The sequence below is a fragment of the Tigriopus californicus genome, chromosome 4 (genome assembly GCF_007210705.1).
Source record: "Tigriopus californicus strain San Diego chromosome 4, Tcal_SD_v2.1, whole genome shotgun sequence".
Classification (NCBI taxonomy): Eukaryota; Metazoa; Arthropoda; class Copepoda; order Harpacticoida; family Harpacticidae; genus Tigriopus; species Tigriopus californicus.
In genome coordinates, this window is record NC_081443.1 from 7,126,116 (window position 1) to 7,151,761 (window position 25,646).

At 42.9% G+C, this 25,646-nt stretch overlaps 4 protein-coding genes across 5 annotated transcripts; 3 read left to right on the top strand and 1 right to left on the bottom strand.

The window, feature by feature from the left end:
• Window positions 1–2,159: 2,159 nt before the first annotated feature.
• On the top strand, window positions 2,160–9,109 carry LOC131879045 (insulin receptor-like). Its single transcript, XM_059225241.1, has 10 exons — window positions 2,160–3,502; window positions 3,632–3,885; window positions 4,012–4,188; window positions 4,308–4,619; window positions 4,700–4,994; window positions 5,064–7,198; window positions 7,280–7,482; window positions 7,680–7,848; window positions 7,949–8,123; window positions 8,202–9,109. The coding sequence occupies exons 1-10, from the start codon at window positions 2,503–2,505 to the stop codon at window positions 8,933–8,935; spliced, it is 5,454 nt and encodes a 1,817-aa protein (XP_059081224.1). The 5' UTR covers window positions 2,160–2,502; the 3' UTR covers window positions 8,936–9,109.
• Window positions 8,777–11,030, bottom strand: LOC131879050 (galactoside alpha-(1,2)-fucosyltransferase 2-like). The gene is made up of 4 exons (XM_059225251.1): window positions 10,583–11,030; window positions 10,148–10,414; window positions 9,851–10,077; window positions 8,777–9,786 (listed from the first exon to the last, which is right to left on the bottom strand). The coding sequence occupies exons 1-4, from the start codon at window positions 10,763–10,765 to the stop codon at window positions 9,366–9,368; spliced, it is 1,098 nt and encodes a 365-aa protein (XP_059081234.1). The 5' UTR covers window positions 10,766–11,030; the 3' UTR covers window positions 8,777–9,365.
• A 136-nt stretch (window positions 11,031–11,166) lies between these two features.
• Window positions 11,167–12,827, top strand: LOC131879057 (uncharacterized). Its single transcript, XM_059225259.1, has 2 exons — window positions 11,167–11,666; window positions 12,447–12,827. The coding sequence occupies exons 1-2, from the start codon at window positions 11,534–11,536 to the stop codon at window positions 12,662–12,664; spliced, it is 351 nt and encodes a 116-aa protein (XP_059081242.1). The 5' UTR covers window positions 11,167–11,533; the 3' UTR covers window positions 12,665–12,827.
• A 1,127-nt stretch (window positions 12,828–13,954) lies between these two features.
• Window positions 13,955–25,414, top strand: LOC131879047 (anoctamin-8-like). 2 transcript variants are annotated; one of them, XM_059225246.1, is made up of 18 exons: window positions 13,955–14,102; window positions 14,537–14,591; window positions 15,492–15,670; window positions 16,740–16,827; window positions 16,892–17,036; window positions 17,120–17,236; window positions 17,320–17,426; window positions 17,499–17,684; window positions 17,755–17,907; window positions 17,981–18,116; window positions 18,310–18,365; window positions 22,855–22,929; window positions 23,135–23,386; window positions 23,457–23,654; window positions 23,735–23,866; window positions 23,935–24,161; window positions 24,311–24,591; window positions 24,676–25,414. In XM_059225246.1, the coding sequence occupies exons 2-18, from the start codon at window positions 14,568–14,570 to the stop codon at window positions 25,260–25,262; spliced, it is 2,943 nt and encodes a 980-aa protein (XP_059081229.1). In that variant the 5' UTR covers window positions 13,955–14,102; window positions 14,537–14,567; the 3' UTR covers window positions 25,263–25,414. The 2 variants fall into 2 exon arrangements, with proteins under 2 accessions (XP_059081229.1, XP_059081228.1); XM_059225245.1 differs by lacking the exon at window positions 18,310–18,365 and adding an exon at window positions 19,994–20,049.
• The last annotated feature ends 232 nt before the right edge of the window (window positions 25,415–25,646 follow it).

Genomic DNA, 25,646 nt, shown 5'->3' on the forward strand with positions numbered 1-25,646 from the left:
CCTCCTACTCTCCCTCCACATGTTTAGGGTCAGTTTGGATTTTTGTCAGCTATTGATGTCATCCTCGTTAGATGGAAGCCCGATCTCAGTTCAATCGCCTCTCGGGGTCGCTCTCCTTTCCTTCGAGCTAGGCCTGCCAAATTTGTCGACCCACACCCAGCCAATTCTATCATGTGCCAAAACAAGGGCGTAATATCAGGAAAATGAGAGACCATGGTACATCCGCCTTGGCCTATATAGAGCTTTATTTGGTCGTACTTTTCAATACGAAGAGCATTAGTTTTACGAAGACCCATTATTTTATGGCATTTTTCCTTCTTTCGTGGCGGGCCTGAATGTGCGCCGGCACCTGATCATCAAAGTTAGAGAGAGAGAGAGAGAAAAGAGGGAGAGATCCCTTGGCAAGGCGCACCTCACTGAAAAGGATGCGAACATCGCTAACGATTGACCATAAAAAGCTTTAAAGAAGAATCGCTTTTGTGTGTTCTAGTTGCCTACATAATTGAAGTTCTGTTTGATGTCAATTTCAGACAGTTGAAGAAAATGAAGCAAAGCGAGCTCAACATATGGGGTTGACATTTTATTTATGATTTGGAATTGGGAAGGAAGCCAAGAGTTTATAAATGAAGGAGCTTGAGACTGTCATTATCAGGGCAAAAGGAATCCAATATCACATAATTTGCTGGCATTTCATGATGCACATTTTTTGTTGGCAGGTTTGTTTGGATTTCCCCATACCTTTTGTTTTTGAAACAAAGGTTATTCTAAAAAATACAAAATTTGTCAGACCAACTTTAAGACTTTTTGACTCTGAACATGCAAAATACTTTTTCTTGCTGCTTCCTCATTTCTTGTTACTCGCCATAGTCCATGTAAAATATATGCAATCATAACGTATATATTCGTCATAAGCATCTCAACTTTCACCCAGCTATGTCTAACTGGCTTAATTCAATTAATAAAAACTTCTGGCTCCTACAAAGACCAAAGCCACCACAATGTCAAGGAATGAACTTAACTTGTTGTTTGAAATAACTTACACTGTTGGAATTTGATCTTATTGTTATTATATAAATTTACTGTGAAAGTTCAATTGGCTGCTCCCAAATCAGAAAATTATGCTACATCGTTATGAAAAAAGAAACGTTGAATGTTAAATTTTTGATTGCCACAGCACTAGAATAGAAGAAAAGTTCTGGGGAGAAAATTCTTACAATCAAAGATCAATTTGATAACTTTTCATTTTTCAAACTTGGTTCAACTATGGAACACAGGTAGAAATCTAAACTTAAATGTAAGGCATGAACTACCCCTCCTACTCTCCCTCCACATGTTTAGGGTCAGTTTGGATTTTTGTCAGCTATTGATGTCATCCTCGTTAGATGGAAGCCCGATCTCAGTTCAATCGCCTCTCGGGGTCGCTCTCCTTTCCTTCGAGCTAGGCCTGCCAAATTTGTCGACCCACACCCAGCCAATTCTATCATGTGCCAAAACAAGGGCGTAATATCAGGAAAATGAGAGACCATGTACCATAACATGATAGGAAATCGATTTTAAAAAGCCAATGCGCTCTCTAAGTATCAATCTCCCCAAGCCCAAAACTCCGTCATTGGGTTGCTCCCCATTTGACCCACAGCCGGGATATGAGGTGTCTTTCATTCATTTGGCAAACCTGATGCGACGTATGGAAGGACGAGAGAGAAAAGTCGTCTAACTCCTCCATGGCAGGCCATTCCTTGTTTTGACTTCAGCCCAGGCCATTCCACCCGCCCGCTTCTAGGCCACCGCTCCACCGCGGCTGACTGGCCCGACCGGTACGGCAACCCAGAACTAGAACGTAATTTCAGCAACAGCTCCTCCGCCCACTCCACCAGCTGCCATTTCTGCTACGTCGATTCGAAACTCCATATCAGTGGCCGGCCTAGGTAGGCTAACTGGCCTGCGCCGGCGCCTGGCCATCGAGCCTCAAACCGGACCGGTGCAGCCAGCTGTGAGCCAGGGCGCCACGAGTCGTCTGACTGCCGGCCTGCTTCGTGGCCCGGTGATGAATGGTCCGGGAGGCCGGCTGAGCGGCTAGCGCAAGGCTGTTCAGAGTGTGAGGCTGGAAGGGTGCTGTGGGTCTTGGCCGTGGTCGAGGGTGTCGGCGTTGTCGCCGTCTTTCTGGGCTGAATCCTCTGGATCGTCTGGAAGTTGATGCGTATTTATCACGACAATATCTGAGCCAACTAGAAAAACAGTTTCCATGGGTGCCAATTGGAAATCCACGAGTCCTAGGGGCACTTTGGCCCGTTTGAGGCCGCTGAGCCGTGGGCCAAGCCCGTAAAGTGCCTCGCCCGTCGGGTCATCCTCCTCATCCTCGCCATCTTCGTCGTCAGCCGTCTGGTCCGCGTGGGCCCACCCAGATTCGTCGGACTTCGGGCCTCGAGCTTCTGTGGGTGATCGCTGGACCTTGTGTGCAAGGGTGTGCGCGTGTTTGCGGGTGGGACGTGGGGGATTGTTTGAATGTCCCCGTGTACCGCCCATTGCCGCCGTTACCGCCGTCGCTCATCCTCGCGTGACCGGAACCGGATTGGACCCGCCTTCGAGCTTGATCTCGGACACTCCGTGGACTCCGTGCTGGGCCCGGTTAGAGCTAACCGCGGTCCGCCCGCCCTGATGTGTTTGAGCGCCAGTACGCCGGCTTGGCAGCGGGTCCGGCATTGGTCGGCCCCGGACTCCTTGACGGCCTGGACCAGTCAGCACTCGCCACTTTTGAGTGTCACGGATGAGCCGGGCAGTCACCTTTGGTCGGCGGGGCCCCTGGAGCCGCCCGGGTCCAAAATGGAAGTGGAAATGGGGGGTTGGCGGGGTTCGCTGCCCAGCTTGTGCACCCCCACCCCACTTCTGTGTTTGGCCCATCCCTTAGTGCAACGTCATGGACCTTCCCATCAACGGGGGGCCGGCACTTGGACTCAAGTGTCACATTCTCGCCGATTGCGCCAGGATCGGCTGGCCGAACCGCCGACCCCGCAGCCTGACCGGAAACCGGCCACCTCGGCCCCCACTCGGCCCCCCTTTGTACCTGTTGAGGCCGTGACTGAACCCTCAACGCGCCTAAGTGCGGACGCAAGCTGGTGGTCCGACCGAAAGTTCGCCTATAATCCGGGTTCTCGGCCGCCGGAATCGGTGCCGCCTAGACCTCGATCGGAGAAATGCCGTGTTCTCTCCGCCGGTCGGGGTGAAATAGACGGGATGTGTTCCATAATGACTGATTCGATGGCGCCCGCCTTGACTTTAGGAGTCGTCCCTTTTCCGCCCCCGCGTCCACCCGGTCCGCTAGCGCTAAGTGACCGTGTGATACCCCGGACTCGACCCGTGCCCGTGAAAGTGCTCAGCCAGGAATGCATGTTCTCGCGGAGAATTGACAAATGGTCACCTGGCCGACTCTTCTCCGCCTCGCCAGTCTTCTATTTGTGTGTGGCATTGTGGCTGTCTACGATAATTACACCAGCTTGTGCCAAAAGTAAGTAGCCATGCGTGTCTTGACTCTCAGGCCACGTCAATGGTCAACTCGATCTTGAAGATCACTTTTTACGTTAGTAGATGTGCGATTGATCAGACCACGGTGCATTTTTTTCCTCTTCAATTTCAGTCTGCCCTAGCCTCAAGATTCAAACGAATTTCAAAGATCTTCGTGGTTGCACCGTCATTGAAGGTAGTCTGGTCATCATGAGTGGTTTTGAAACAATGAACCTCGGACCGGACGATTACCTTCGCAAGAATCTCTCCTTCCCCGAGCTTAGAGAAATCACCGATTATTTGTTGGTGTTCAAAGCCGGGCGGGTACTCTCCTTTTCAACATTATTTCCCAATCTAGCCGTGATCCGCGGCAACAAGCTCCTAGGGGTAAGATATGTTTTCTGGTTGTTGTTCCAAACGGTTTTATTAACCTTGGTCTAGACTCATCATATCTAGAAAGGTTGAAAATATGTTGCAGAGCCCTATTGAGTTTGAGTTTCCTTTGTTTTTCAGAATTGGGCGTTAATTATTTTCCAAAATGAGAATTTGGCAGAGATCGGCCTACTAAGCCTAACCTCAATTCTCCATGGCGGTGTCAAGATCATAGAGAATCCAAGCCTCTGTTATGTCAATACCGTCGATTGGAAGAAGATTGTTAATGTGGATTACTTGCCTCATATTAATATAGAGGTAATATATTGATAGTCCGACGTTTTGACGCATTGCTTCTATCGCCCTAACAAGTAGTGGCTTTAGCTGGATCTGAATTGTACTCGAAAGTTAACATTTGCCCTGATCACCGTTTATAGGAAAACCGAGAATATCTTTATTGTCCGGCTCAGTGTCCTTCAGTGTGTCCCCAAAGTGAAGACAGTAAGTCATTTCTTTGCTGGACGGAGCAAGATTGTCAACGCGTGGCCATTCCTTGCCCCGCTTCGGGTGCGGGGCAATCGTATTCGTGCTACTCGGATAATAATGGGCTGCAAAATATCTGCAATCAGGAGTGCTTGGGCGGATGCAATCCTCATGACAGTACGGATTGCTGGGCTTGTAGGAATGTCCGATGGGAATCCAGCGAGGGCAAGAAATGCAATAATGTGTGTCCTCACCCTTTGCTTGTGGTGAGTAATCCGCATGACTCCGTCTCTGTTGTAAGAAGCCCTTGTGTTTAAGTTGCTCTTTCCTACTGCCCACATTTTAGTATAAGGATTGGATCTGCATCAATGAAACGGATTGTAGCGAGAAAAAGACCTTCAACAACGTTGGGGACGATTTCAAAGAGGGGCGCCCCCTCAAGTCGTATGATAACAAATGTATAGAGGAATGTCCCAGAGATACCAAGGAGAAAACCAGAGCTGATGGCATTGAAACGTGTGTCCAGTGTTTTGATTGTCCCAAACCGTGTGGCGGGGGAACAATTACCAGTTTGGAGGATCTCAAAAGCTTCGAGGACTGTACCCATGTTCGAGGCGATCTTACCATTCAGATCTCTGGCTGTACGTATCTGGTTGGATACTTGGTTCGAGGGATTCGTGATTTAATTCAATGTTTCCTTTCTATTGCAGCTAACGTGGTTCAACATTTGGAGAAAACATTGGGTCGAGTCGTTGAGATTCGAGGGTTCCTCAAGATTTCTCGAGTCTATTCCCTGAACTCATTAGATTTCTTCAAGAGTCTAAAATACATCGAAGGTATTCCTTCGAATAGCGAGCAAAATCTTTATTTCACATTGGTTCTCCGGCAAAACGAGAACTTGCGCAAGCTGTTTCCGCTGGGACCCAACAATGAAACTGTCACGATTCGTTACCATCCACAAGAGGGCTCCTCACCAAGAGAAGGTAATGCACTGATCCATTACAATCCGAGGTTGTGCCCAAGCGAGATCAAGAAACTGATCAAAGCCTCCAAGCTGAATCCGAACCAAAAGCCCGAAGAGATTTCCTATACCAACAATGGAGATAAGGCCTTGTGCAGTCCGGATAAGTTGAAGTTCACTGTAGACAAGAACGGAATGCTACTCATTTTAACGTTTAGTAACTATCAGAAGATGATCTATGAAAAGGACCCCAAAGCCGATGTCCGAGGCTTGCTCGGTTATGAAATTCATTACCGAGAGATCTCAAAGGCCACCTTCGAAAATCGCAATCAAACCAAGTATGGAGGACGAGACGCATGCGGCAGTGATGGTTGGACAGTTCAAGATCATACCCCCGAGGGATCTGCTGTGAAACAGGGTGACCTGACTTGGCCGGATGAAACAACCTTTTTCGTAGTCAAGCCCTACACTTATTATGCAATCTTCGTCACAACTCTTCTCCTGAAGGAGTATGACGGCACCCAAGGCATAAATGGTGCTCAATCCGATATGGTGTACGTTTTGTCAGACGAAGGCTATCCTGATCCGCCTCGTTCAATTGAATTTGTCAAGTCCAACTACTCGACCTTGAACATCACTTGGCACCCTCCGGCTGCGCCTAATGGAATTATTGATCACTATGAACTCGTTTTGGAATTGAAGGAGACTGATTTGAATAAGCTAAGTGAGAGAGATTACTGCCATTCACCGTCCTATCGTCCCCCACCAGACACCGTGGATGTGAAGACAAACAAGAAAAAGAGCAACAATCCTTCTATGATGACCCAAGGGACGCTAAACACTTTGCTTAATGGCGGCCGACCTGGCCAAGCTGACACTTGTGATTGCCGATCTTGTCCGGGTTTCGTAGAGGGGATGGCTAATAACAATGATGGTGAAGATCTCTCCATTGGAACCAGAATGGAGAAAGACAATTTTTTGAATCTGGTCGTGAACAGAGTATTCGAATCTCCTGCGGAAGAGGGAAGTCGCCGAAAGCGATCACAATTCTCGGGCAAAGACGACATGGAAATTTCCCCCGACTCGAATGAAATTAGCAAAACGAGCCCCATGAAGCCGCTAAACAGTATGAATGAAGAGGTGGTATTTGACGGAATAGTGCGTACTCCCGTGACGACCAAGAGTGGAAACGTGGCAACCCGTCCCAATAACACTGTCGTGCGGGATGCGGAAGGAAACATCGACTACTACGTCACGTTTAGTGCCAAAGTGAACGGTTCTCAGCATCATCTGCTCGTGACGAAGCTCAAGCATTTTGGGTCGTACTCGTTTAAGATCCGTGCTTGTCACGCCCCCAAGGAAATGAAAGAAATGATAGGAATGCAGAAATGGTGTAGTGGAACTGTGCTGACGAATGCGCGGGTGGCAGCCAAACCCATGGCTGATGACATCCCCGGAACGTTAAGGGTCCTGTCCCACAACGAGTCGGACACTGCCATCATCTCGTGGAACCCACCTAAGGACCCAAATGATGTGATTGTGAAGTACAACGTGCGATATAAATCCAAGGAGGATTCGAAAGATTCGACGACGTCGTGCGTTCTGGCGCATAAAATCCGGGATTTGAATTACATCTATGAAATGCCCGTCGTGGGCAGCTACTATGTGAGTGTGCAAGCGGTTTCCTTGTATGGACCTGGAAATTGGACCGATTTTGAATGGGTGGTGGGCCCGAATCAGGGTGGACCAAGTGCGCTGACCATTGTGCTGGTCTGCGTTCTGATATTGGTGTTTCTGGGCGTAGGGTTCGGTGTTACTTTTAAAATCATGATCAAGAAGAATGCTGAGCCCACATTCTCAGGCAACCCCTCGTACCTAGAAATGGTAAGTCATCGAGCTTTATTTGGGTCAACATTGAAATAGGACTCCTTGAATGGGGTTTAATTGTTTTTTGGTTTTTTTTAGCAATATGTTGCGGATGATTGGGAAGTGAATCGAAACTTGATCACCGTTGGCGATGAGCTCGGGAAAGGTGCTTTCGCCACCGTCTACAAAGGCGTGTATAAGGACCCGAAAAAAGGCGTTCTCGATGTGGCCATGAAAACGCCGAAGGAGAGTGCTACCCACAACGAGTGTATGCTCTTCTTGAACGAAGCTCATATGATGAAGTAAGTGTTAGTTTTCCCTATTGCGCCTTCGAAATCAGGTTCATGATGATGTGAACCCAAACAAAAGTGTCCTTCTGCGTCACTTCGTCAATTGCGTTTTAATTCATTTTTTGTTCCCATCATTGTTTGGTTGACACAAAGCTGTTTTTGTTTCCTAATGATAACGCTCACTCCTAAGCTCTTTTTTCTCCTTTCAGGCCCATCGTTACGCCTCACATTGTTCGCCTGATTGGGGTTGTCTCCGTTAACACGCCCTACTGGGTCATTTTAGAGTTTATGGCCTTGGGTGATCTTAAATCGTACCTGAAAACAATGCGACCAGGCTCTGAATACAATGTGGATGGTCGGCCCCCACCCACTGCCAGGGTAAGTTTATAAAAACACGTGGCTTCCGAAGATCCGTGATTCGTAAGGGTGCCTGTGATTTGTAAGGATTGCGTAATGTGATTCAATTCGACATTTACAGGAGGTGAAACAAATGGCATTAGAAATTGCCGATGGCATGGCCTACCTCGCAAACCGACTCAAGAGTGTCGTTCATAGAGATCTCGCGGCTCGAAACTGTCTCGTGTCCAAAGACAAAGTGGTCAAAATCGCCGACTTTGGAATGGCGCGCGAAATCTACTCAATTTACACCAAACGTAAGACTGGACTAGATCCTTTCAAATCTTTCCTGTTGACCTGATCATCAAACATGTGTCCTTTTTTTTCTTTTGTAGATGACAAGGGAATGATGCCCATTCGATGGATGCCACCCGAGTCCTTGCGCGGAGAAGCCACTATTGCCTCAGATGTTTGGTCATTTGGCGTTGTCTTGTGGGAAATGGTGACCCTGGCTGATCAACCCTATCGTGGCATGTCCAACAATGAAGTCATGGATCATGTGATGAGAGGCGGCATTTTAGATCGGCCAGAAGACTGTCCGGATGATCTCTTTGATCTCATGAATCGTTGTTGGCAGACGTGGCAATCTCGGAGGCCCTCATTTTTGGACATTTGTCACGAATTACTGCCCGTCTCTAATGAGCGTTTCAAGAATGAGTCATACTTCACCTCGACCGAAGGCCAACAGGCGTATCGAACTCAGGAAGAGAATCGTCGCATTGCCGCTGAAGAAGCCGAAGCCACGGCAGCCCTCGAGAATACTCCTTGTCTCACTGGCAACGGGAATAGCAACAGTCACAGTGGGAATGGTGAGTTATACTCGGCCACGGGCGGTAGTCAATCCGGCCCCGGACAAATGGACTCCAACGGCAAGGTCACTTTTGTGTCCGGTTCCACGCCCAATGACTCCCGAGGTTTCGCACGTCAGAGTTCCACGCCGAACAATATCAGCTTGTTCAACCTGTCAACCAATAATGCCACCACTCCGAATCAAAGATTCATCAAGTGGTCAAATCCCATTCTAAAACGATACAGGAACAAATCTGGATCTACCTCTGGCGAAGCTTAAATTCAGAAGAGCCAGCCCATCCAAACCAACCAACCAACCAACCAACCAACCACAACCCTCCCAGAACGAACCTGAGGAAGGAATCATAGATATGAACTGATATAATACCGAAAATACTGCTGTTATCTGTGATATTTAATGTTAAGTCTGATACATTTTCTAATGAACACGCTACATTAATCGTATGCTTATTATTCGCTGGTTCCATTCGACTTCATCAACCATTGATAGCGTTAGACTCTCAGGACCTGAAATTCTTGAAAATCGGTAGTCCATAAAATCGAAGTCCATTGCAGATCGTTCCTAGTCAGCAATGAGAAATCAAACAGACCCGTGAGGCTAGACATCGAAGCAAATCTCAAAGTTGCTTGGTCATGTTCGACCAATTGATCATGAATGTGAGTGGTGATGCAATGAAACATCCGTCGGACTAATATTTAAGACCAGAATCAGGCATGGCCCAAATTGGCCACGGCGAATCGAGTGGATTGGATTTGCTGTTAGCAGTGAAAACCATTGATGGGAACAATGAGCTTCCATTCGTTAAGAAGCTGGACCAATATGAAAATGTCCCGTAGGATGTGATACTGTGGTTACATTGAGTCAACAGGGCAAAGTCCAACCCGATCTCGTCATCATCATCCGGAATGCCAGACCCACCCACAAACAGAGGAGCCTTGGGTAGTCTTTTGATGATCATCTGCTTGACCCATTCGATGTCATCCGACACCATCACAAATAAAACATTCTTGTACTTGGTCATGTAGGCATCGATGGCTCTCAGGTAATAGGAGGGGTCCAGTTCGGGTAACTTGTAGGCTTTCACAATACCCACCGGACCATCCGTTCGCCTGATTAGAAACGAAAGCAAAACATTTCAGTTAGATTTTATCCCGCCTGGTTTTCATACCTCACCTGACGTGAACACCCACAAATTGCAATGGAAATCGGCGTTGTTTCTTCAACATCTTTTTCTGTCGTTGGTAATAGGCCTCTTTTAAAGACAGCAGTCTCTGCTGTGCCTGATGAACAAAAACCGACCGCATGGTAAACTGATGTCGCACCTTCGCCAAAAGATTCGGCTCATCAAAGATGACGTCCCAGCGCATATTTTGAATCAGGTTATTCCCCAAGAGACGGAGCTGAAGTCAAATCAAATTTCGCATCAAATCGGTGTCAAGTTGATCAACCTGTATGCGTTACATGCATTACTGTTTTATGTATCTCTATGGCGTGATCCACTTGCATTTCCGGATCCTCCATGAAACGTACGAAACTTCCATGGAAGGACATCCAATCAATGGATGAATAACAAAACGATTCCAGGGGTCTCACTGACTTGGTTGTGTCAATGTCCTCGAAGAAATAGGACAACCTGTTCAATACATGCGAGGGCAAGAACGAAATGAATCCAGCCCGATCGGACATGGCCATGGCCATCACATAGCTCAGCATTTGGTTGCCTAAACGCCCGGTCGACTGTAAAATATGCAAGTAACCACGTCAATACTGTATTCAATGAGGGTTTCCCCCTTTGCAAAGTTCCTAGCTTTGGGATCGGTGTTTTGCGGTCATTTGGTTGATTAAAAAAAGCTCGACAAGAGCGAAGTTTTTGAATTCAATGAAGAATAAAAAATCCCCACGAACCTGGAAAGTGAATACCGACGTCTTGTTGTTGATCAAATGACTCCGATTTGAGCACCATTGGTCGTAAAAACTAGGACAATATCCCTCAGCATGATCTTCAACGGCATAGAGCACGGAATCAGATTTGGCGTGTCCCTCAACAAAACAGGATATAAAGAGAGACAGAATGACTTGACACAACATGATCTCATTCTAGGTGGAAACAAAACAAAAAATGCCATTCAATTCCGTCCTGATTGTGGTACTTGTACTCAGCAGAATCTTCAGGTGGCACTTCCTTGGAAGCTCTAACCGACTTCATCATCAACTTCATCTTTCCTAGATCATTCAAGACGTTCATGTGGAATGATTCCATTCACAGCATTTACAACACTTTTGCATGCGGCATTGTTAGTTACATGTACATCCTGGATTAAGGATAATACAACAAATTCGTTGCACCAAGGGCCAACCAGAACGTACATGTTCATTCAAGTTGTTACAAAAGTGTACAGTTGCTCAATAACGTAGTCTACCTCCGTACAGCAGTACACCAATGCTCACATACACACCAATCGACCTGTGCAGTTTAGCACATGCAGACCATCTTTCAACCACTTCAGAACGATCTGAGGAGTGGCAAGGGAGTGAGGGTGTGAGTGGTATTCGCATACAAGGAAGGAATATCTTTCCACAGGCCGGCTTTTCTGCTTCATGCCTCGAATGGAAGCCATCAGGCAGGTCCTATCCTACTCCCCTTCTACTACCGACCGTCATCCGCGATCCATCTCCGACGACTTCAATGGCTTAGAGTGGATCGTAAGTAACCTTGAGAAGCTCGGCCGATATGATTGTCTTGATGCACCATCATGATCAGGCCGAGACTCGGACGACAAGGGACGACAAGGAAGTTTTGAACTGGCCAAGGAACCACCTTCGGATCAGTTTATCATCAACTTCAACACAAGCAACATGAACATCCGAGTGTTTTTGGTCCTTCTCTCTTTCGGTCTGGTTTTGGCCAGACCTGGAGGATACAAGAACTTGGGCGGAGTCTACACTCCCACCAAGGAATTAGACTACATGGATGCCGCCAAAAGTGCAGGTATGTGATCTCTACGGGAACAACCTCGATCCAAACTCGATCCAAATGATATTTGTTGGACGTATGACCAATATGTGTCGCTAACCGAGACATTTCCATACAAAGGTCATTGCACCGATATCCAAGGACAAGTATTGGTTTGACTCAATTCAACTCAACTCGGCGCAATTTTGTCCATTTCATATCACATAGGTTGTGATAGTACGAATACTGGGATAAATGACGTCGTGCGTTTTATCTGAAACCAATGCACATTCCAAAATCACCGATCGGGAATGAGTCGAATCAGCTTTTTCATCCGGGCCACAAAAAAACGTTGTTTGAAGCCTATCATTCAGCATTTTTCGTGCCATAATCCATAACATATCACCCCTTGAATTCTTCTGGGCTTTGCATATTGAGCAACCCCTCCCCATGAATTAATTGCTCTCAAACAATTTGGGGTACGGAAGTGAAGGTCATTATTATACCGTACTATTCCAAGAGCTAATTGATGCAGGAAGAACTGTGCGTTTGATGACATTCTGGTTTGTAATACATAACCACGGTGTAACCGGTTCTGGGTCGTTCAAATCCGTTCAAAAATAAGAACGACATATTGTACATCTATAGGTCTGAAATCAAAGACCCGTCAAGCACCATTGCCCTCCCCTTTCATCACTGCAAATTTTGCCGCTTCCCTTCGTTTTCGACGCTGTTCGTTGACGGTGAAGGGATGAACCCTAGAAGGCCAGTGTGTACAAGACTCCTTCTATATTCAAACGTTTGTTTGCATTGCAGGTAAATTTGCCTGGAGCAAGAAGTTCGAGGAGGAGTTGAGCCCCGCCGATGTGAACCGTGGCGAGCGCCGTGCCGAATACGTCCCCACTTTCTTCACATCCAAGGACAACCACGCAGCCTTGACCAATGGCCGTCCCGCCGATGAGAACCTTCGTCTCCAACGAGAGACTTCCCAAGAGCAACAGTTCAACGCTCCTCTGTACTACCAACAGTACTAAAAGAGCCCAAGAAACAAGAAACCAACAGCCACTATGATCGTTATCCCTGGTGAATTTGACACCACAGTCGACTGAAGTGTGGTCAATACTGTCGTCTAAAGACTACATATTTATTTCTTAACTTATTTCCAAGACTACCAACAAATATATATGCTTGAACTCATTCATTGGCAACCTACTGGTATTTGATGTTCGGAAAAAGGGAAACTTGTGGCACAATATCCAAATCATTCATACTTGTGATCTATGGCAAGCCAGTCGTCTCCTGGCTTTTTTCTTTTCATGTGTCAAAAGTTGAATTGGAGAGCGTTTTGAATGGTTTTTGAAACGTGCGTCTCGACAACGACGTGTTTTTTTCGTTTTCTCGTCGGGTAGAACAAATGTGAAACTTCACTTACAGCATCAAATGCAACCTCTTGAATGAATGGTTCTCATACTGAACAATCACAGTGTTTTGATTGTTTTGAACATGTCACAGTTCGCGTCTAAAACATACAAAATTCATCGGGCAAATACGTATTCCAAATTGCTTTGCGTAAGAACATTCTCTCTTGATTCAAGCCAAGGTAACTGATACCACAATGCAATATAAGCGATCGTAGTAGAGAGTGTATTCATATTTCCTTTAAACTCCTCACTTTAAACTTCTACTCGTCAGTTTTTCAAGAACCCGCCCTATCTCGTTGTATCGCTTCTAGCTTACAGTTATTTTTTATTTCAACCTAAACCAAGAGAGGACGGTATTCATCTTCCCGAAAAAATCCCATTTCAATATGATTGGTCGAAAAGAACGTGTGAGAGAATGAATGTTAAGAAATCCAACGTTCCCCGAGAGTCTCTACGGGAATCCGACCAATTAGTTCCAGCCAAGCAAGACCAAAGGAACACCAATACTTCTGCGTGAACGGAGTGGCCTATAAACGGCTTGATTAAGTCTTGCTTTGGATAGGATTAGTGGTAGGAGTCTTGGAGAGCCCTTGAGAGCCCCTCTCCAAATGGAGTCATGGCTGGGTTTATGCACAACCAAGAAGAAGACCACGTGCATGCGAGCCAGAAAACGTCATACCACGCGGAGGCCTTCTTGTCTTGACATTCCAGAACGAAAAAAGGCCCAAGCCTTTCTTGACCTTTTCCTTCGCAGGCATTTACGTTAATCAAGGAATGGCGAAGGTTGTTTACTAGATGGCGCTGAGCTCGAGGGGCCTTTCTTCTCTTGTAGCCTTTTCGTAGCCGACGTTCCTCCTCCACCACAGACAAGTGTTCCTCTTCGTTTAGTCCCAGTACATCAGAAGTAGTTGACTTGGTGGGGGACATTACCAAAACAACATTGCTTCTCTGTCCAGGGCAATGGGGCTACATTGAGCTACAAAGTTTGAATAATGCGTTAATGTCCCGTAGAGGTCAAAGGAGTGGTCATAGTGAACTGGGAAGACCTTGGGTAAGTATCTTGATATTCACTCCAACATAGTCGACATGAAATTGAAAAATGCGTTTGGGGTTCCCGTTGCTCCATTCAATTGTCTCTTAGTGCTTTTATGGACATGGAAATGTGGTGGAACACATGGCCTTGAAAAAGGCCTTGAGCTAGTTAGCTTATAGAACGACTATCTATGTAATTGAGACATGCGAGATGACTGAAACAAGCCAGACTTCAAACACAATATAAGGGCAACAATGCTAGTTCATTATGGACACTTGTTCATTTGATTACACTTGTGTGGATATGACAATAGGTCAGATGTCCTTCTGAACAAGGTACGTATGTATTGGAAAGCTGGACTCTTTGAGAAGATCATTCTTTCACTGTGTTGCAAGCGAAATGCCAAACTTGTCAGTTTGTGTTGTGCATTAAGTGTTATTGTTTGTTTTCAGACTGACAACCAACTGAAAGCCAATCAAAAGGATGGCCGATGGTGACATTGATGAGGTAAAGTGCGTTTCGATGTCTTTGTTAGAGAACGGGAAAGAATAGGAAAAACAATATGCCAGAATGTTGTAAATGAAATATCCAATAGTTGAACAATTTGTTGCGTCTAAAGAGTTTACTTTAAGGTCATAAAGAGGAAGAAATACTTCGCGTGAAAACAATTTCAAAGGATTTCATGTTTTCAACAAACACGCCCTTGAGCAATCTCTTGACTTTTCCTTGTTCAACTTGAAAAAATATGCTTACTGTACAGTATTGATCTATTATACGATCGTCTTGCATAAGTAGATCTGGTTTTAGCTTTAAGACCTTCTATTAGTGCAGAAAAGATATGTTTGTAGCTTTCTACCTGTATTATTCCTTGGCTTCATTTTTTTATTTTACGCACGTTACACACATTTAATTGCAGTGGTTAAATCTGTTGAATTTGGCAATTTTCTTTTCCTTTTAAGTACAAACCGTGGTAAAACCATTTCACGATAGAGTTTTGTGCCTTTGACCATGTAAAAATAAAAATCACTTTGATTACTATTTTTACTCGCTGATACCTTTTAAAAAAATATTCCTGAAAGGAAGAAGGGTTCTGAAAGTCATGGCTCAAGCAATATCGTATTGGAAAAATATTACTCTAATTATAATGTCAACAATGGCAAAGTCGATAAAAACCATCAAGCCTAATAAACCTGAGGCCAATAGCAATTGCTTCTGTCAAATACTGGACTGAAAACCACATTTTCGCTTAGTCCCTTGTTTTTTTGTTTCTATAGTTTGACCTGAGTGTTTAGCCACTCGAATCACGTGGCGTTTAAGTCAATTACTTGAAATAATCAGGACAGGTGTTTGATTGTCATTGAAGCCAAGGTCCATTTCCCATATTAACAAAAAAGCTCTTTATTGAAGCTTGTGGATGTGGTGGTTCTATTTCCTCCAAAATCAACAGACGAATGTGTCGAGTTCATAAAGAGGAAGCTAGAATGCTTATCGGAAATCAAGACCAAGGAGAACCGGTTCCAATCTGGAAAGAGCAACAAGTCTGGGGCGGAACAAGTTGCATTCACAGTTGTGGTAACAAATCAAGGGTAAGCAAAATATTTACTTTATGTACTCATATAGTGTTGGGATGCATATTTCTGTGCAAAAGTGCACAATTTCGATGGTTTGTTGCCCATTTATAATACTTTGGTAAAATATTTGGGTCTTTGTTAAAAATTGCGATTCATTCATAATTCGATTCCATTGAATTGGCTAAGTTTGGCCCCAATTTGTATTTGAATCCCAACTTTAAGTCAATCAGTTCAATTTAATACGCACTACGTCACCTCTGCAATGACATATACGTTCGCAGTACAATGTGCTTGTTCTGCACTCTTCTGGTTCTCCACAGAAACAAAATAGATCCACATGCAATTTGCTACTCCCCCATACATATTGAAAATATAGGACTTTCTTTAATTCTAAACTGACGACAGAGAAAAATAGCATATAGTTGTCTGAAACCTGATCCACTTTTGAAACCCTGATGTACGCTAGGTAAAGAACAAACTTGATACTAAAGCTGTATTTCTGTATGGCTGACTCTTTGTTTAATTGCAATGAGTAGAACAATTTTGATGTTAGAGTGAAGATAACCATTGCAGTAGAAGATTTTTCGTCCAAAGCAAACAAACCTACTTGAACTTGCGAATGATCTGCTCCTACGTGCATCTCTGTACGTTAAAGTTTCTGACTTCTTCAATTTAGATATTCTGAGTCTCTATAATATTTGCTGAGTTTAAGATTGTCAATATCATAAGGATCAACAGAAATAGTAAACTTCTGGACTAAGTCCAATTGACTACATATTTTTAGAAAGAATTGTAACTTGTTAGAATTACATGCTCAGAAACCTAATCAATCTTCATTGTACCCAATGCCATAATTGCTCATCGACACATCAATTGTATTTTTTCTAAGAATTATTCAAACAGATCATTAAACTAAATTTGAGATATATTAAAAAAAAAACTTAGATTTACGGAGCACTCTTTTGCAACAGCAATAGAATTATATGTAGGTGCTCTATCCCTTTTAATGCACTAAATTATTAGCTATTTCACATACACTATTGTCGCAGCTGCAAGCTATAAGAACACTCACATCTCCTTTTAGACTATTACGAGGATTAGAAATCTTACAAATCCCAAAGGAGATCTCACCGAATGAAGGCGGAGGCTTACGACCATTTTCGGTCGATAAGGTATCACGTGCTCAAACCCCAAGCCATTTCCTTTATTTCATCACAATCGGTTCATCTTAAATAGGTGAATCAGTTTTTAAATGTGAACGACAAGTGTTTTGCCACAAGTGAGGAGCGCCAAGCTGTGGCATTTTGGTTTCTAAACTCGATCCGAGCCGTTGAGGGAGATTCTCTAGGGTCATTCAAGTTCCGGATTGGAGAAGCTATAAGTAAGTGCCCTTTTTATCATCTTCAAGCTTCAATTGTGTAGGAAAAACCCGAAGTACAATGTGACCCTATGGTTCTATTACAGTCCCACGTTGTTTGAACAAATCGTTTTTGGCTCAAGTTTACCCACTTCACGATGCCCAAGATCTCAAATACCTTCGCTCTCAATGGGTCAGGAAGTTTTTCTCGCCACAACCACTTGGTAGGTTTTGACCTTGAGTCCTTGATGAAGGTTGAACGATCTCAGGGCATGTTTATTGGGTCACACATGACTTTCTATTCCAGACAAAATACGCGAGTATTTTGGGATCAAGATTGGCTTCTATTTTTCTTGGCTCGGCCATTACACATCCTCATTGGCCATTCAAGCCTTGGCAGGGATCTTTATTTCAGTAAGACTCTCGACCTTTTTCTAGCCCATAGGTAGGACCTTGATCAAAACTGCTAATAATTATCACTTACAGTGTCTCTCCGACACGGAAGATGGAGCTTGGGAGAATGTGTTGTTCATTTCCTTTGCTCTTTTCAATGTGATTTGGTCCACTTTGTATTTGTCATCGTGGAAACGCCGCTCCGAGGAGTTGTCTTTTCAATGGGGCACTTCGGACGAGCCATGTGAACTCCTTCAAGATGCAAGACCAATGTTCAAAGTTAGTTGGACTTCCATTTGAGCGTCAATGCACTAGTTGATCAAATCTGATATTGTGATTCAATTCTTAGGGTGAAGAAGTCGTGAGTAGCATCACTGGTAAGAACGACTTGCATTACCCCAATTGGAAACGGTCCCTAATACGATATTGCGTGTCCTTACCAATAATGATCATTAGCCTCATCATCGTTACCATCGTGATGTTCTTCATTCTCGAGCTACAAGTAAGTGATGAGGCAGTCATTAACGATGGTCATAAATAGAGCGAATGTGAGCTCTTCCTGGCTTTTCTTTCAGCAACAATGTGACTATCTCATCAAATATGAGGGATATGTTACTATCATGAAGTATGTTCCGAAATTATTGTTGGCAATTGCTATCCCTGCAATGGATAGCGTCTATGGGGAAGTGGCCGTCTTTCTGAATGATTTAGGTGAGAAAGCTTTTCGAAGTATGCGTCAAGGTTTATCTGGAATTGATTTCAAAATCTGTCAAGATATAAATGATTTGCCTAAATGTTTGAAAAAGTAGTGTCTAACGCTAGTAGATCTAGTGATCCAATATTTGATATTTGAACCAGGTACGGTATGTTGATGAAATCTTTTTCCATGAACGTATTTTTTCAGAGAACTTTCGTCTAGAGAGCCAATATGAGGATAATTTGATAATCAAACTAGTCTTGGTTAGTAAGCACTTTGATTGGCCATCATTGACTTTGAGTGATTTGGTGCTGGTGGCACCTGCGATGTTGCTAATTTCTTAAACTGAGAAACTATGTAGAGCATTGATTTCATTAACGCGAATTAAGTATTCTTATGGATTAGACAATTACTTGTATAAGACATTAAATTATGTTTACTGCCGAAACAAAAAGTTAAATGACAAAAAGTTCCGAAATAAAAACATCCAGAATCGAGCAAAAATCGAAATAATAATTTATGAAAATAAAGGATATTATGGATTTTAGAAATACTGCAAAGAAGTGAAGTGGTAATATATGGCTTCAAGGTCAAGAGATATCGCAATAATCTGGCTGCAATGGCGTTTTTCTGATGGTGCTATTGTCCCGCCATCTAAAGGTTAAGCTCTGAGTTACAGAAAGTGACGGATTAAATCCAGGGGGGAAAGTAAGGCAGGGCCTTCAAAGAGGAAGGAAGCCAAAAAAAGAACGAAGGAAGTCTGCTCTCTCTATTTTTCCCCAGGTTGTCTCCCCCAGACGACTCTCATATCTCAACCAGTACATAAATCCAAAAAAATCCATTGATTTGTTACATGCATCAATGGCAAATGTCTAATGCATAAACAAGTCAAATCTCATGTTAGCATGCATTCCTTGACCACACTGAATTGAATTAAATGCCAAACTGTTTTCAAAGAAACAAAAATTCGTTCGAAATGATGCCAATTTTTTAATCTTAAATGAGCCACATTTCAAGAAACTAACCCTTTGAATGGTAGATGGCGATAGCTTCGAAAATTGATGACACCAACTTGAAAACGTCCATGCAATTTTTGTGAGAATTGTGACATCTGATTGTCCTTTTTTTCAAGGGTTGTACATTTTTTTGTTCAATTCAAATAGCAAAACCTTTGGTCCCAGTTTTTCATTGTCTCAAAGACAAATAAATTCTAATAAAACTTAGTATGTAGTATACCTGCACAATTGGTGATTAACTCATCAATTCAAGTCAAATGGTTTGCATAGCACTTGAATCTTAAATACCTAGAAAATACTCCTTTGTCTGGTGCATATCAACAAAAAAATCTGTTTATATTCACGGTCGTGCATAAATGTTGTTTTGCAGGAATTGCGACAGTCAATTAGGAAAATGTAAATCCAGGAGTGAAAAACTTAAGTTTGCTTGTTGTTTCCGATAAAAAAGATTTCTATCGATTTAGGAACTTCGTTTCGGGAGCTTTTTGTTTCGGATATTCTACACCTGAGCCTCACGGCTATTGTCATTAAAAATATTGTTTTTTAAAGTTCCAGAACCTCGACTCTCAGATGTTATATCTAAAATGTCGGACTTTCATAGCTGATTTGTGTTCTCAATATTTTCATTTCGTGGTGTTGTACATCTAAGAAACTCGTAAAAAGGAGAAATCTGAGAATTTCGTTGTCTAGCATTGGCTCACTAAACATTGCTATTCACAAATAAGCCAGTATGTTTTTGCTTGTTTTAGTGCTATTAAATTATCAATTATGAGGAGGCATTAAAACGTATCGGAGTTTGTTTCATCATATAGCCATTCAGGCTAGAAATAATCGGAAAATGGCGTATGGTTCGTTATACTACTTTATTTTCTCAGAGAATATTCGGACGCCCTGCGAATATGAAAGTCATCTGATATTCAAAAAAGCTTCGGTATGTGAAGAAAGCATGAGCTTGGTAGAGTAAATGGTCTTCTGATTATACTGTCCCTATTTATTTCGTTCAGTTGGAATGTGAAAAAATGTCCAAAACGTTTGTTCTTGAGCTTTACTTTCACTGAGGGCATGTATTTTCCAAAAACGCTATCGCTCTTTCTAGCTCATCAAGCAATGAAACACAATTTTTCATTTACATATTTCATTAGCCGTGTAAATCACACGCCACCAAAAGACAACTGATGTTGACCACACTTTACTCACGAGCTTCAAATATGTCAGACGAACAAAATTGTATAGAACACTTAGCTTAAAAGAAAACGGGTTTGACAAATTGCTTTGGTGCATGAGCATTTTGGTTGACTGATCGTTGCGATTATTTCATTTAAATTTTTGAATTTCTAATGCGGCACTTTAATCTCGTTCTCAGAGAAATTTTTCAAATGAATGCACAAATATCATACTGAATAATAAAAACCGTTCCACACAAGAAGCTTGGTTAGATGCATCAAAAAAGTGATTTCAAAAGCGGTACTTCGAGTTCAATCTCTCTAGAATGTTGTAGTATACGCCTTAACATAAAAATATGTTGAAGATGTCAAAAATGAACCATTGAAGACATGTGTCAAAGCTTTAGTCAAATTCACTTTGAATTTCTCGAATGCCTATTTGGTCAAATCAAAAATGACCTCAATTAGGTCGAAGGGTTGCGTGATTAGAACCTGATCTTTAGTATACTTAAAAAACACAAGTGAGCAGCCACATTGACAAACCGATAGTGGTGCCTTATATTTAAAACAGAACAAAGATGTGGGAGTGTTTTCTAAATTTTTAGCTGTGAAGTGTGAAGCTCAAATTATTGTTCTGACTCTATCTTGATGTTCAGCTTATCCTTCTAACCCGTTCATTCTGTAATCGTGATTAGAATTTCAGCTTGCAAGTTTGGACTTCAAGTTCAGACTTGGAACAACCGTTTTCTTGATTCCAAATGCAACTCTCAAGTTCAGACCAATTAAACCATACTTTTAATCATACAAAACTCAGCAAAGACGAGCTTTCATCCAAGATTGTTGAGACCAGTCTCACCAATGGACAAAATGACAGGCATGAGGAATGGCTCAAATTACCAATGATAGCCAGGTGAAACATGAAAGTAGGGATTCATTAGGATCTGTTAAGCAGTATAAGTTGACAAAGTTGAGGATGAAAGGGAACTCTAACTAATTACAATTCAATGACTGAGAAATGTAATTGCAATTATAATTTTTTGTCTCATAGTGGCGTCGTTCAAGCATAAATCAAGGTATTTTTCTCCAAATGTTCTAAAACAAATAACTATTAGCCACCCTTATGTTGCTAAAAGTACATTTTGCAATACTTAAATTGTACTTAGCGATTAAATAGTAGCTCCAACCATTTTTTTTCTTTTGAACGCACCACTTTCTGTATCCCCCAATGACTATGTGAGCAAAAAAGATTTGATTTATTGGGGATAAAACTTCCAACTTATTTTAGGAGTGAAGGGGTTTAGGAGTTTTCGTTCTTGCTGAGGCCAAATAGTCCGGGCCACAGGAAGTCAGTAATTTGTCAAAGTATCTTCTACGAGTCTTAGATAGTTTAAAAGGCAAAGATTGGGCAACCGTTTGTCAAACGCCAAAGGAGAGGTTCGAGCTCAACACCTTCATTTCCTTGTTTATGATTGATTAAACAAAACGTGTTATGCAGAGTTTAGCCAGTCCCTAGCTTCCTTCGAAATCGAGGGTATACACCCTATACATTATACACAATATCTAAATCATCATGATGTGAACGTAACAGGGATAGCGAAGGATCAATGTTTGACAATATTTGTTGTCATTCGAGGTGTGCAAAAGCCTGAAATGGGTTGGGGTGTTCCTTTTGCTATGACTATTAATTCGCACACTACTGAATGCTGGAGTTGTAAAAAAGATTGAGTCCAATCTCAATTTTGATTCTTCTACATCGCTGTCATTTTTTATGTTGCGTAGATATCTTGAGTCTCATTCAGGCATCATTAATTTCCATTCAAACTATGAATAACAACACTGTTGTGGCACGTTGTTACTCACTTCAAAATCTAGAATCATAAATGTTTTGGAATGCTTCCTTTGTCTAAGGTTTTTTGCTTTTGTGAGAGATTTTGGGTACCGTATTTCAAACGCTCTTTTTGTGATTTCGTTGACTAAATTGCTAACTCTCAGAAAATGGTTAAAGCCATCAAAAATTGTTAGAAGACCAAATTTAAGTAGACTTACTAGCTTATCAATTTATAAGTCTTTCAGCATGCTGGTTCCACTTTGTGTCTAAACGCATGCCAAATCACGAATAACCTTCAAGGCATCTTTGGTGGACGTAACTAGCGCTTTGATTACTCAGCTGTATGTAGTGGTTATTAAAAGCTCGTCAAAGCCCGTTTGTGCAACCAATGGAATGTTTAGAAAGTTTTACCAGTTCAAGAGGAAGAAGACTGGGTTATACTTGTCGCTTTAGATGATCTCAACCAATCTTCAAAGTCCCTGTCAGTACCAATTTGATATATTTTTCTTCACAATGTTGAACTTAGTGAGTGAAACTGATTTACCTCCAACTTTAACGTCTCTGTTAATAACGTTGTGCAGCTTGGGGTCTTGGGAACAAGCAACCTTTTTCAAAATCGATCGCTTGAATCTTTTTTCGGGCTACAAGCTAATTATTTCTTCGGGGAAAAGCTTTTGTACCTACGTGTTGTTGGTTTTTATTATCTTGCTAAAACGTATGGTTTACCTGATCATTTTCCTTCCAGTTCCAGTTCGTCAACTCCTTTCTGGCATTGTTTTATACGGCATTCTACCTGCGTGATATGGACAAGCTTCGAGAGGTACATACAGGTTCTTGCTCTAAATCTGTCCGAGACCGATTATGAAATGGCCACTTTCATACGTGATAGAAACCAAACACGTTTCTAATGCAAATATTCAAAGATATCTAGAGCCTTTGAGGCTCTTATTTTTGGAAAAGTCCAATTGCATTGCAAGTTGAACGATGTTCTAAGGAAATGAAAATCGGTCTTCTTTTCACTGCAGCTACTGGCCACGTTGCTGATAACAAGACAATTAATTGGAAATATGAAGGAGTCTATCATCCCGTATATCAAGCAACAGTTTAAACAGGCCGAGCCCAATATGGCAATAGTCAAACGAACGAAACAAGCTTACGCCAAGTACAAAAAGTCCGACGGCGATGATGATACGGGAAAAGGTCAACTTGACGAAGGAACCGAAACCAAAAGTGTCCGACGAGTTTCCCAAGCAGAGTTGGAATGTCAAGCACCCAAAGTAAGATACTTGTTTGCTGTCGAATAATGGAATAATGGCTGGATGTGCGCTCATTTCTGGCCCCTTTAAGTACGATGGAACGTTTGAGGACTACTTGGAAATGTTGATTCAGTTCGGCTATGTGGCCCTCTTCTCCTCGGCTTATCCTTTAGCCGGCTTTTGGGCGTTTTTCAACAACGTAATGGAAATCCGAGGAGATGCATTCAAACTCTGTTCGGTTCATCAAAGGCCGTTTGGTGAAAGGGTGCAAAACATTGGACCATGGCAGGTAAGACAATTCCAGCATTGTACTGTACAATTTGTAATTGGATCTTGTCTTGATCTTTGTTACAATTTTAACTCCACTAGCAAGCAATGGAACTGATCGGGATTATTGGGATCATGGTCAATTGTGCCTTAATAGGGATCTCCAGTCAAGCCATGTTAAATCAATCTGCAGTCGAGTTCAACCAGAATGTCTTATTGATCGTGTGTTTGGAGGTGAGACATCTTACTGAAGCGTTCCCTACCCATTAGTATCACAATCCACATACCATCTTCTCTATCAGCACGTGATGATCTTCCTCAAGTTGACCCTCTCGCACGTGATCCCAGATTCGCCAGTTTGGATCATGGAGGAGAAGGCCAAGATCGAGTTCAGGCGACGGAAACTCGAACAATCTTTCCTTCAAGAAAAACCTATCACACCGGCAACAGCCTCTCAATTAAAGCCTTTGGCTCGGACTATTAGGATCGGGGCTCAGGATCGAGGCACACAAACAGATGTGGTTAAGAGGTACGGGATATGAAATGGACCAGTATGGGTCTCTTTACGAACGAGAGTCATCTCAACAACGGTCTATTCCAATGGGAGGAAGCCTTTGACTTGACCTTTCAAGCCACTCTATTCTAGATACTTCGTTTAAGCAACGTTCCTATGTTCAGTTCCAGACAGACTCTCTCCGTCGAAGAGATTGAAGCCATCAACTTTCGGAAGAAAGTGAGCAATTCGGTCTCGGACATCTTTAAGACCACATCAGCTCGAGGATTGATGGAGAGCGAAACAGCCTTGACACCCAACAAATTGAGTACCCATGATGAGGAAATCTCGAGCTTGCGTAAGCGATCTTGTCCCAACCCTCAATCTACCGCAATAGCCGAGAGTACAACGAAAACTCACGAGGATTCGCCCAGAGATGATTACTTCAATGCAAACAGCCCGTTAGGTAAACTGATTCACATTCGTGGCCCAAAAATGTTTGAAGGCATTTTTTACCTTATCGATTCTGTTCCCTATTATATATATATAGTCTTAACCACGAAGGCCGATGCGGTGGACCATCATCATACTGATCCACACCCAAGGCGTCTGAAAATGCGCATGGCATCTGACACCAACCTATTCTCCTCGCTTCGAGTTCATGGAGACCGATATGCCAAGATTTCCAACAATTTCCACGAGAACGAGCTCGGCGGGAACCACGTTCCCACCCGGGAGAAGATCCTAATCAATCAAGTACACATGCCCACCGAAGTTCAACCAAGCACACCCACTCCGGTTAGCCCACCTCTGGCTCTCGAAGACAACAAAGGCCTCAAGGCCAAACGAGCCCTTTTCAGCAAGGGACGAAGCTTGTCTTTGGCCTCGTTTCGAGGTTCGGTTCCCAAAGCTCCTAAGAAATTTAAGCCCTTCGTGTTGTCTCAAAGTAAAAACGAAGGAAGCCATCATTCGCAGGCGAAACTTGATCCAGTCATTCCCGAGGATGAAGCTTATCTCATGGAACATCAGGCGAAAGGCGAGCTGGATTTGCTGAATCTAGAAAGTCTGATCAATATGAACGATGTCAACAAAACAAACACACATCGACGGCCTAAAATAGTTCGCACGGAATATTGAACCTAGGTTATAGGCCTTTGAAATGCAGTAGGCAGACGCTGACCATAATCATCATTTCTTTTTCCCTCTATTTTCGCTGAGAATGCTACATAAACAATCAATTCCACAATAATGCACAATAAATCCAAATTCGTTCTAAAGACTGTGTCAAATTCTAATTTCTAATGAAGACAATCTTAAAAAATGTCGCGGTTTTTTCGTTTTTACATGCTTGGCCTTTAACATTGTGAGCAATGAAATTGGATTAATAGAGGAAAGAAAAAAGGTCTGAAGATAATTCCCTCATTGATTTCCTTTCCCCCACCTTTTTGACAACCAATAATTTTTCCGCAATAAACAATAAGTTCATCTGACTTTTCAAAAAGATCAGGAAATGTATGGGTG

What these genes read in the sequence shown, in the direction of transcription:
- LOC131879045 (XM_059225241.1), top strand. Translation starts at nt 2,503, where the DNA reads ATGTCCCCGTGTACCGCCCATTGCCGCCGTTACCGCCGTCGCTCATCC. An exon ending in GCGGCAACAAGCTCCTAGGG is followed by an intron (nt 3,886 to 4,011) that starts GTAAGATATGTT and finishes TTTGTTTTTCAG; the next exon opens with AATTGGGCGTTAATTATTTT. An exon ending in GTCCTCACCCTTTGCTTGTG is followed by an intron (nt 4,620 to 4,699) that starts GTGAGTAATCCG and finishes CCCACATTTTAG; the next exon opens with TATAAGGATTGGATCTGCAT.
- LOC131879050 (XM_059225251.1), bottom strand. Translation starts at nt 10,765, where the DNA reads ATGTTGTGTCAAGTCATTCTGTCTCTCTTTATATCCTGTTTTGTTGAG. An exon ending in CGTCGGTATTCACTTTCCAG is followed by an intron (nt 10,415 to 10,582) that starts GTTCGTGGGGAT and finishes CATATTTTACAG; the next exon opens with TCGACCGGGCGTTTAGGCAA. An exon ending in TTTGTGGGTGTTCACGTCAG is followed by an intron (nt 9,787 to 9,850) that starts GTGAGGTATGAA and finishes GTTTCTAATCAG; the next exon opens with GCGAACGGATGGTCCGGTGG.
- LOC131879057 (XM_059225259.1), top strand. Translation starts at nt 11,534, where the DNA reads ATGAACATCCGAGTGTTTTTGGTCCTTCTCTCTTTCGGTCTGGTTTTG. An exon ending in GGATGCCGCCAAAAGTGCAG is followed by an intron (nt 11,667 to 12,446) that starts GTATGTGATCTC and finishes TTTGCATTGCAG; the next exon opens with GTAAATTTGCCTGGAGCAAG.
- LOC131879047 (XM_059225246.1), top strand. Translation starts at nt 14,568, where the DNA reads ATGGCCGATGGTGACATTGATGAG. An exon ending in GACCATTTTCGGTCGATAAG is followed by an intron (nt 16,828 to 16,891) that starts GTATCACGTGCT and finishes CATCTTAAATAG; the next exon opens with GTGAATCAGTTTTTAAATGT. An exon ending in CAAACAGATGTGGTTAAGAG is followed by an intron (nt 24,162 to 24,310) that starts GTACGGGATATG and finishes TCCTATGTTCAG; the next exon opens with TTCCAGACAGACTCTCTCCG.